This window comes from Bidens hawaiensis, unplaced genomic scaffold (assembly GCF_021521415.1).
Source record: "Bidens hawaiensis isolate Kalapana, Puna unplaced genomic scaffold, B.hawaiensis_p1.1 tig00013347_1, whole genome shotgun sequence".
NCBI lineage: Eukaryota > Viridiplantae > Streptophyta > Magnoliopsida > Asterales > Asteraceae > Bidens > Bidens hawaiensis.
The window spans coordinates 141,195-151,301 of NW_027492132.1; the positions used below are offsets into that span (position 1 = coordinate 141,195).

The window sequence follows — 10,107 nt, forward strand, 5'->3', positions numbered from 1 at the left end:
AAAGAATGAATCGTGAATGCTTGTGGGAAGGAGAGTCAGAGAGATGTCATCAATGGGATTAGTTGTTATGGCTCTGGTGGCACCATTCGTGAACCAAATGCATTGCGGCGAATACCATTAGTTATACTCGAAAGTGATAAACTACATGTCTACACGACTACACCTATGTAAAATTTTGTTACCCGAATGATATGCAACACCTACCTATCTTACGTTGTTTTAATTAAAGATATTTAGTTGAAAAAAATTGTTTTTATAAACACATTTTAAAAGATATATAATTTTAGCTATATCGTCTCTTGTGACTTTGTGAGAATATGCAAAACCTTAGGCTATGTGTAGTGGATGGACTACAATTGGGGGCGAATTGTGACACGTGGCGCCCAGTCAGCATGGAGTGGAAATTTGTTTTTGGGGTATAATGGTGTAGGGGCTACAAGTTGGGTCCACAGTGTGTTTTTTTATTATTTTCTTTTTATAACTAAACTAATTAAATAAAAACTAATTTATTTAAATAATTAAATAAAAATGTATTAAAATTAAAAAATAAATACAAAAAAATACATAAACTAAAAAAAATACACGAATAATAAAAATAAATTATAATAAAAAAAACACACCGAAATAAAAATATACATAAAAAAACTAATCTATTCGTCTTCATCTTCGTCTTCGTCCCCGTCGTCGTCATTGTCCTCCTCCTCGTCTTCGTCTTCGTCATCGTACTCGTCTTCGTCCTCCTCAACGGGACGATTATCCCACACGTGTTGAACCAAATCCGCTTTCAGTTGGTTATGTATATCACTTGATGTGAGCCGGTGAATGTTATACGTTCGTTGGTCTTGGGTTGGTTCAGGGTACTGTTCTGGAACACTTCCTGGTATATAGTGTTGACATATTGTTTTTCCCTCGTCTTCTAAAATCATATTATGCAATATGATACACGTATACATGGCATCGCTCATTTTTGCCAACGTCCATACACGACAAGGGTTTTTCACATAATGCCAACGTTTTTTTAGAACCCCGAAACACCTCTCGATATCCTTTCTCGCGGACTCTTGCTTCTTCTTAAAATAATCTATTTTTTCTTCGATAGGGTCTTGAAACGTCTTGACGATGATCGAGTACTCTGGATATATCCCATCTCCCAAATAGTATCCGTGACGATAGAAGGTATCGTTGGCATAAAACGGTAAGACCGGTATGCTACGGCTGATGTAATACTCTAACACGGGTGACGCGTTGAGAACGTTTATATCGTTGTTGGACCCGATTGAGCCGAAAAAGGCTGACCAAATCCATAGGTCGTGTGAACAAATGGCTTGAAGACTAACCGTTGGCACTCCATGGTCACCACGAGTGTATTGACCTCGCCATGCGGTTGGACAGTTGGCCCACTCCCAATGCATGCAATCTATACTCCCGATCATGCCTGGAAAAGAATGTTTGCTTTCGTGTATATCATATATGCGAGTCAGGTCGTTTGAAGTAGGAATCCTCAGATAACGACGAGAGTATAATTGTATTATCCCTATACAAATAAATTATTAAACAATATTTATATTAAAACCAATAGTTAATACAAACAATTTAAATATTACCGATGCAAAAATTCTCCAACGCGTCTCTCGTTGTTTTCTCAGCCATCTTTAAATACTCGTCATTGATATCGGTCGTGTTGCCGTATGCGAGGATGCGTATAGCCGAAGTACACTTTTGGATGGCGGAGAATCCTAAATATCCTCTTGCATCGGGTTTCTGTTGAAAATACTCATACTCCCGCTCCATATCTCCAACGATGCGCAAAAAAAAACGCTTGGACATCCGAAAACGACGTTAAAACATAGCGTCGTTAAATGTAGGTGTTTGGTCAAAGTAGTCGTTCATCAAACGAGCGTTCGCTTGCGTACGATCCCGGAGGATATATGGCCGTCTACGTGGTGCCGTAGATGGAGCAGAGCCGGACACCATGTTATTGACGACGGCCCGAACCGCGTTCGTGACCTTTAAATTCTCTTCCGCCACTTGTCGGTGAATCTGATGAATTCTTCGACTCTCGTTTATTAATTGATCCAAAATGTTCGTGGAATCCGGGGAACTCATTGAGTTTGAAGAAGTATGAAAATAATAAAAATGATTGGTATTTTTATGTTTGTGTTTGTGTATGATAAGGTGAAAATGGTTAGATAAAGTTTGATATATATATTAAGTTTTTAAATTAAATTTTTTTTATATATAGCCGTTACCCAACGGCATTATTATTATATTATTTTCTTTCCATCTTCGTAGGCGACAAATATATCCCGCCCCTTTTTGTAACACCCCGACCAAAGGCGGCGGAACATGCCGAGGTGCAACGTGATTGGACAAATACACAAGACACTATTTAAAGTGACAATATTTATTTAACTCATTGTATTTCAACAAATCAATAACAACACATCTCGTTCATATAAACAAATTGCATTCATATTGTTCGTTTTACTAATACCCTGATAGTCTTGGTAACGTTTTCTGTCAAGCACTCGAGTCAACAAAAGTCAAACCTGTAACATTTCATAAAATAAAGTTTGTCAACACAAAGGTTGGTGAGCAATTCATAAGTTTGAGCATATAAGTATATAGTAATAAAAAGCCACAAAACTTGTATACGAAACGATAAATAAAAGCAACAACTTGGATAAATTGACAATCGCTAATAGAATTACGTTAGCGCCACCTAGCTACAAGGGGTTGCCAAGTAGTCTAGGATTTAATAGAATATCGTTAATTGCATTACGTTAACGACACCGTGCTATAAGAGAATACCATATAGATCACGGATTTATAGACTTCCTCATGACTGAAAGCGATAAACACATAGGCACATAGCATGTAAGCATAGAACACCAAATCAAGCAATTATTCAAGTAAAGTATACAATCACGTTTGTGGGTTTAAAGATTCAAGTAATTGAAGCATTTAGTTTGATAAGTATGAAATGTCACCCCAAAACGAAAGATGGAAAAGGGGTATGAAAGTACTTACCTCGATTGATGAACCGAGAAATAAATAGATAAATAAATGAAGCTCGAATGGTAAACGAACAGATCCAACTTGAAACGATAAACACCTTAGCTAAAATAAATAATGTAATATACATTAATGAACTTGAAACCATAATGAAACTATATTTGAAACATGCACGATGAGGTTCGGTTATAAATCGGATTACCGGTTAATTTGTTAATGATTAGGGACTCGTACATAATTAATAATTAGAATAAAAATAATATTATTTTATTGGGATTTTAAATAGCTAAACCAATATTAAAAGAGACAAGACGGGTTTTAAATCAAGGGTTCGGTTTTCATAAAATGAATTGATAATATAGCTTATAATAATATTATTAATGATAATGATAGTAATGATAATAATAATTCTAAAAATATATGTTAGATATGTATATATATATATATATATATATGTATAAGATAATGATGATAATAATAATAACAATAATTATTATTAATAATACTAATATAGTATAAAACTAATAATAATATTTAAAGAATAGAAATCTTGTTTTTTTATTTAGTGTTGTTGATAAACATAATAATAATAATAACAAATAATATTGATAGTAAATAATGATACTATACTCAATGTCGGATTGATTTCTAAACGAATTCATAAAATAAATACAAAAATTGTTAATAATAAATAATAAAAATATAATTTTACTAAATAATAATAATATGATATTTTATTAATAATAATAACTTTAATAATTATAAGAATAATGATACTAATAATATTAATATTAAAAATGAATACATATATAGTAAGTTTAACATAATAATAATTATTATTATTATTATTATTATTATTATTTTATGTAGTAATATTTGTACTAATAGTAACAACAATTTGTCAAGTATAAAAATAATGCTAAAACCGGTTTAGGATGAGACCCGAATCTGTGACCTCTAGTTCAACAACTTTTGTACAAACCAACCGAATCAAAATAATTAAACCCATAAGAACATAATATATCTATTACCCGGTTGTTCGTCTTTTACCCAAATCAAAACAATCTATACACGCCCAACTCGTTTAAAAGTATTTAACCAAAACTAAAACCGATACAACCAAACCAGTTATTAACAATTTAAATCCGATAATCGATGTATGAAAATTAATAACACTAAAACCCGAAATTACTTTACCTATAAAACGTGTATATACTCGTGGCTCTACCCCGGGAAGAACCCGAGCTAAAACCGCCGGAGACGAGGGCAGTGACAAGGGAGAGAAAGAGAAACGGAGGGAGAGAGAGTCGGAGAGGGAGATAAACACAGAGAGAGAGATCGACGGAGATAGAGAGAGGGAGAGAGACGGAGATAGAGATGATAGGGGGGAGAAAGCACGGAGGCCGGTTTTCCGGTCGCCGGAAAACGAAACCGAAGAGGAAGAAGGGGCTGCCGGAAGCGCGAGAGGGTGGTGGTGGTGCGTCGGAGGTACAGGGGGAAAGAGAGGGTGGTGTCGGAGCTCGGTGGTGGTCGTCGGAGGTGTCGCCGGAGCTATTCCGGTCGCCGGAAAATGGAAGAGATGAAAGGGGTGGCGGCTTGTGTTGTGTGTGTGTGTGTGTTGGAGGTAGTGGTGCTCGCCGGAAATGGCGCCGGCCGGAGTGGCGGCGGCGGCGGCCGGAACCCAGAGAGAAAGAGATGGGGTGGGGAGTTTAATATGGTAGGGTTAGGGTTTTGTTTGGGTTATATATGTACATATTTACACAAGAGATCCCTCAAGTTTTCATGAATGTTTAAAACGAGTTTAAAGGTTTTTAAAAGCTTATAACAACTTAACGACAATTAGTTTGAACCACTTATGTTTTTCTTGACGACTCTATAATATGACAAATATCGATTTATTGATGATCGAGATATATAGTAATATTATACAATAATTAAATAAGGTTTTAAAAGTATTGAGCGGTTTTACAAAATAAAAGTTTATAATACGAATATAACTCGAGACTCAAATTTGACGAATGTCACACTTTTCGCCCAATTATCGCCGGGGGGGGGGGGGGGGGGGGCGGTGTTCCTCCAAAAAATCGCCCCAAAATTGCCCCTTTTCTTGCCCACTACGTTTAGCCTTATATCCCAAATTTATAGAATTTTTAAAAACATTTGACTACTTGAAAAAAAAATACAAAAAGTATTTTAGCTGTAATAATTTTAGCTATAACGTGTCTTTTGAGAATATGCAAAATCTTAGAGCATACACAATAAGGCATTTTAAGGGTTGTTTTTTTTGGTGTTTTTACTCGTCATTAGTTTTTTCTTATTGCGGACAAAATTTTTTGAACACATTTTTAAAAATGAGATGGACATTGACCCTTTTGCAGGTGGTGGGCATTTGGTGTAAAAGCCTAAAAGGTGGTAATGATGTGATAATGTTTTTTAGTGTTTTTAAATTTTTTTATTGGGTGGGTTATGAGCGTTTTAAAAAAATGATGTTTTTATGACGTGCCATGACTATGCATGTTTTTTTGTGTTTATCGTAGTCCTTATCAGGGATGCTCATGTATCCAAAATTTAAAGAATTTCTTTAATCATTTGAAAACTAAAAAAATATATATATTAGCTGTAATAAGTTTTATGACTAGATTCTGAAAATAAAAAAAGGTTAATTTTAAAAAGTAAAAATAAAATTTCAAGAACTCGTGTGAAAAACGTTTATATTTTTATTAATGCTCTACTATTTCTTTTATCACTTATGTTATTTTATTTGAAAAACGTTTAAAGGTAAAATTTACCTTCAATTTCCGTGTGAAACTCATCACTATGATTTCAAGTTTTAATCATCACTCTCATGTCATTACTCATTATCCACTTAAATTTTAACATTGAATAATTTCACTATTTTATTATAATTATTTTAAAAATCTCCGACTTTTGTCTCAAGTTAGAGAGGCTGTCTAATTTTGTTAAACAAAATCAAAGTATATGTTTATGAATATACCGATAATTTAATAACTTCCCCATTTTCGAACATTCCAAAACTAGTTTATCCCCTCCCACACGCAAAACACTCCCACTATAAATACATTTCCATAACTCTCAATTTTCCGCACTGAATTTTCACTCCCAAGTCAAAAAATAATAATATTATGGAGACCAAAATCGTTGCTTCTGACGTCACCATGCCCAACGGCACCGTCGGTACACTCGGCCGCCACCTGGCACGCCGTCTCGTCGAGATCGGCGTGTCCGACGTGTTTTCAGTTCCCGGTGACTTTAACCTGACTTTGCTTGATCATCTCATTGTTGAGCCAGGTCTTAACCTCATTGGCTGTTGCAACGAGCTCAATGCCGGATACGCTGCAGACGGTTACGCTAGGTCTCGTGGCGTTGGTGCATGTGTTGTTACGTTCACTGTTGGTGGACTTAGTGTGCTCAATGCCGGTTGTGTGTATTGTTGGTGGACCGAATTCGAATGATTATGGGACTAATAGAGTTCTCAATCATACGATTGGATTGCCGGATTTTAGTCAGGAGCTTCGTTGCTTTCAGACGATAACTTGCTATCAGGTACGTATGTATATATATATGAATGTTTAATTAAACTAGTTTTGTATGTTCATTAACGTGCATTTAGTTGGTATGTTTTATACACAAGACTGTTGCGGTTACGAATTCCTTTGGTGTCGGTTATGCTTGTTATGTTACTCCGTTATTGGTTATGTTTACGTTTGTTTTGATACCGGAACTGAAACAAAAAACATTATTATCATTACTATGTATAAATAACAACTTTGGTGCCCCAAGTGTCCTATTGGACCACTTGGCAGCACCGTATTAGTCAATGATTTTTTTATATATATATTTTTTGTTTTTGTTTTGTTTTGTTTTGTTTTGTTACCAAAACAAATGTAATGGAAACCAATGTCATTTTTTTGTTTTGTTATATTTTCGAATTAGCGTAGACTCACCGCCTCATCAGACATGTATACCAACATGCAAGTTTACCGACTGACCCCTTCCCCGGGTCAGTGGTCCACCTCAATATATATATATATATATATATATATATATATATATATATATATATTCATTACTTAGCTCTAGTACCATAATTATGAAAGTAATCGAAATCGACCGAATTCATGTTGAGTTACCGCCTCAATGCCCGAGACCGACAACATGGATTTTACCACTACTCGGGTTTGCCAACCAAATAAACATCATTTTAAATATTTTGTTTTTTTATATGTTAACTTGACATAATTAATTTTTTGGGTTTCAACACTCAAATTTTACCAACTGTGTCGTAGCGCTCGGGTTTTACCAACGTTGTAATTTTACCAGTTGCTTAGCGCAACGCTTGGGATAAGAAAAACTAGTTATTTTCATATTTAGAGAAAAAAACATTTAACATCACCACCACATATATATATATATATACACACACACACACACATAATAATATATAATATTTAAAAGTCCTTTTCAATATTGATTAGCAGTTTCTGTTAAATAATGTAAAGTTCACTAAATATTTGATGCTAGACAGATTTCTAGGTGTGCATAGTATGGACCTAATCACAGTAATACTGCATTGATATTATCTAGCTTAACTTGTTAAGTTTTTATTAATGCAGGCTGTGGTGAATAACTTGGAAGATGCACATGAACTGATCGATGACTGCTCTGAAAGAGAGCAAGCCTGTTTACATCAGCATAGCCTGTAATTTGGCTGCAATTCCTCATCCTACGTTTAGCCGAGAACCAGTTCCATTTTCTTTAGCTCCGAAGTATGTAATATATATGTTACGTTATGTGTGTGATTTATTATACATTTATACATGCTTTGAGCTTATGAGGTTTGTTTGTTTGTTTATGTAGGCTGAGTAATCAGATGGGTTTGGAAGCAGCTGTTGAGGCTGCAGCAGACTTTTTGAACAAAGCAGTCAAGCCTGTAATGGTTGGTGGACCGAAACTGCGTGTTTCCTGCGCAAGCGACGCGTTTGTTGAATTGGCAGATGCTTCTGGTTACGCTCTTGCGGTTACACCAGCAGGAAAAGGGCTAGTACCCGAGCACCATCCTCACTTCATTGGGACATACTGGGGTGCTGTAAGCACAGCATTTTGCGCTGAAATTGTTGAATCAGCGGATGCTTATATCTTTGTTGGTCCTATATTCAATGATTACAGCTCTGTTGGTTACTCTCTCCTTCTCAAAAAGGAGAAAGCGCTTATTGTTCACCCCGATCGCGTCATAGTTGGAAATGGACTGACTTTTGGTTGCGTTCTGATGAAGGATTTCTTGCAAGCTTTAGCCAAAAAGCTTAAGAAAAACACCACTGCTTATGAAAACTATCATAGGATCTTTGTTCCCGAAGGGCATCCTCTGAAATCGGCTCCTAGAGAGCCGTTAAGGGTTAATGTTCTGTTTGAACACATCCAAAAGATGTTGTCTAGTGACACTGCTGTGATTGCTGAAACAGGTGACTCCTGGTACAATTGCCAGAAACTAAAACTACCAAAAGGATGTGGGTAAGTATTAATCATTACTGTTATTATTTTTAAGTTATGTTACAGATAAACGTTTTGATATTTGAAAACGGTTATTGTAGGTATGAATTCCAGATGCAATACGGTTCGATAGGGTGGTCTGTTGGTGCTACTCTTGGGTATGCACAGGCTGCTACTGATAAGAGGGTGATAGCTTGCATTGGTGATGGCAGTTTTCAAGTACACAAAACAACTTAACCATAATCTTGTTGATCTAAGTCAAGATTTTATAAAACTGACTCGTTTTTATCGATTGATAATATTATAGGTTACGGCCCAAGATGTGCCCACAATGCTGTGATGTGGACAGAATTCAATCATCTTCCTGATCAACAACGGCGGTTACACCATTGAAGTTGAAATCCATGATGGGCCTTACTATGTGATCAAGAACTGGGACTACACGGGATTGGTTGATGCGATCCACAACGGTGAGGGCAAATGTTGGACTACTAAGGTAAAACAGTTATTTAACTTGTTTATTTATAAATATCACTAGTTCATAATTGTTAACCATTAAGTTGTTGCGATTTTGAAGGTGGTTTGTGAAGAAGATCTTATTGTAGCAATAGAGACTGCAACCGGAGATAAGAAGTATTGTTTCTGTTTCATTGAAGTGGTTGCTCACAAGGATGACACGAGCAAAGAGTTGCTCGAGTGGGGTTCCAGAGTTTCAGCTGCTAATAGCCGTCCTCCGAACCCTCAATAAAAGTTTTGAGTTATGCCTATGATATTCTACTGTTTTAGTTTTTAAATAAGTATCTTTCATTCATATTATAATAAAAGCTAGCAGTGCGGGTTTTTTCAAATTATAATGTGCTTGTTTATATATTTGTTATTTATTCAATAAACGGGAGATTCAACTTTAGTTAAAATTCCACATGTTTGTACTAACATCCAATACAAATATGACAAAGGTTTGATAATTTAAAAAGTAAAAGGTATATGATTATGATTAACCTATAACCAAATCATTTGAAATGTTATAAGACCATGCGTAAGTATTTTGGTGGCCATTTAAGGTTTAAATGCTCTAAAACACCGCCCTCCTCAACATTTTGGGTGACGTTTTGGATGTTAACATTGTGTATACAATGTAAGGAACCGGCATTTTGTGTGTGAGGGGAGAGAGAAGGGTAATGATTGTAGAAGAAATGTGAGTTTTTTCCTATTACACTTGTTTTTTTGCAAAACTTTGAAATGTTGACTGAGCGTCACATGACGTAAAATGTCTAGGGTTGTCAAGTACCCACAAATCATAAAATCACTTAGCAAAACATACCTACAAGTACCTTATAACCTTTTGTTCTTATTAATTTAAATTAAAATAAATACAATATAAACATAGGTTGATTAAGTGACAAAGGATACCACATGGATTTGAAGCCACACATACCTATATAGGTGGCGATGATATTATCAAACGAATTCTAAGCTTGCTATGGAGTGCACCCTTAAGGTCGCAAATGTGGAAGGAAAAAGAATAATAAATATTTATGGTAACATATGATCATGCTACGTCACGTGTAAGTAGTTGAGGAGAGA

The 10,107-nt window shown here is 35.4% G+C and overlaps 1 protein-coding gene and 1 pseudogene across 2 annotated transcripts; one reads left to right on the top strand and one right to left on the bottom strand.

Moving 5' to 3' along the window:
• Positions 1-499: 499 nt before the first annotated feature.
• On the bottom strand, positions 500-1,830 carry LOC143543874 (uncharacterized). The gene has a single exon (XM_077036095.1). It carries the CDS (start codon positions 1,431-1,433, stop codon positions 651-653), a length of 783 nt encoding a protein of 260 aa, XP_076892210.1. The 5' UTR covers positions 1,434-1,830; the 3' UTR covers positions 500-650.
• Positions 1,831-6,010: 4,180 nt separating this feature from the next.
• LOC143543875 (pyruvate decarboxylase 2-like) lies at positions 6,011-9,271 on the top strand (annotated as a pseudogene). The gene is made up of 6 exons (XR_013137161.1): positions 6,011-6,579; positions 7,650-7,802; positions 7,894-8,544; positions 8,625-8,742; positions 8,831-9,019; positions 9,101-9,271. The product of XR_013137161.1 is annotated as a pyruvate decarboxylase 2-like (transcript).
• Positions 9,272-10,107: the final 836 nt, after the last annotated feature.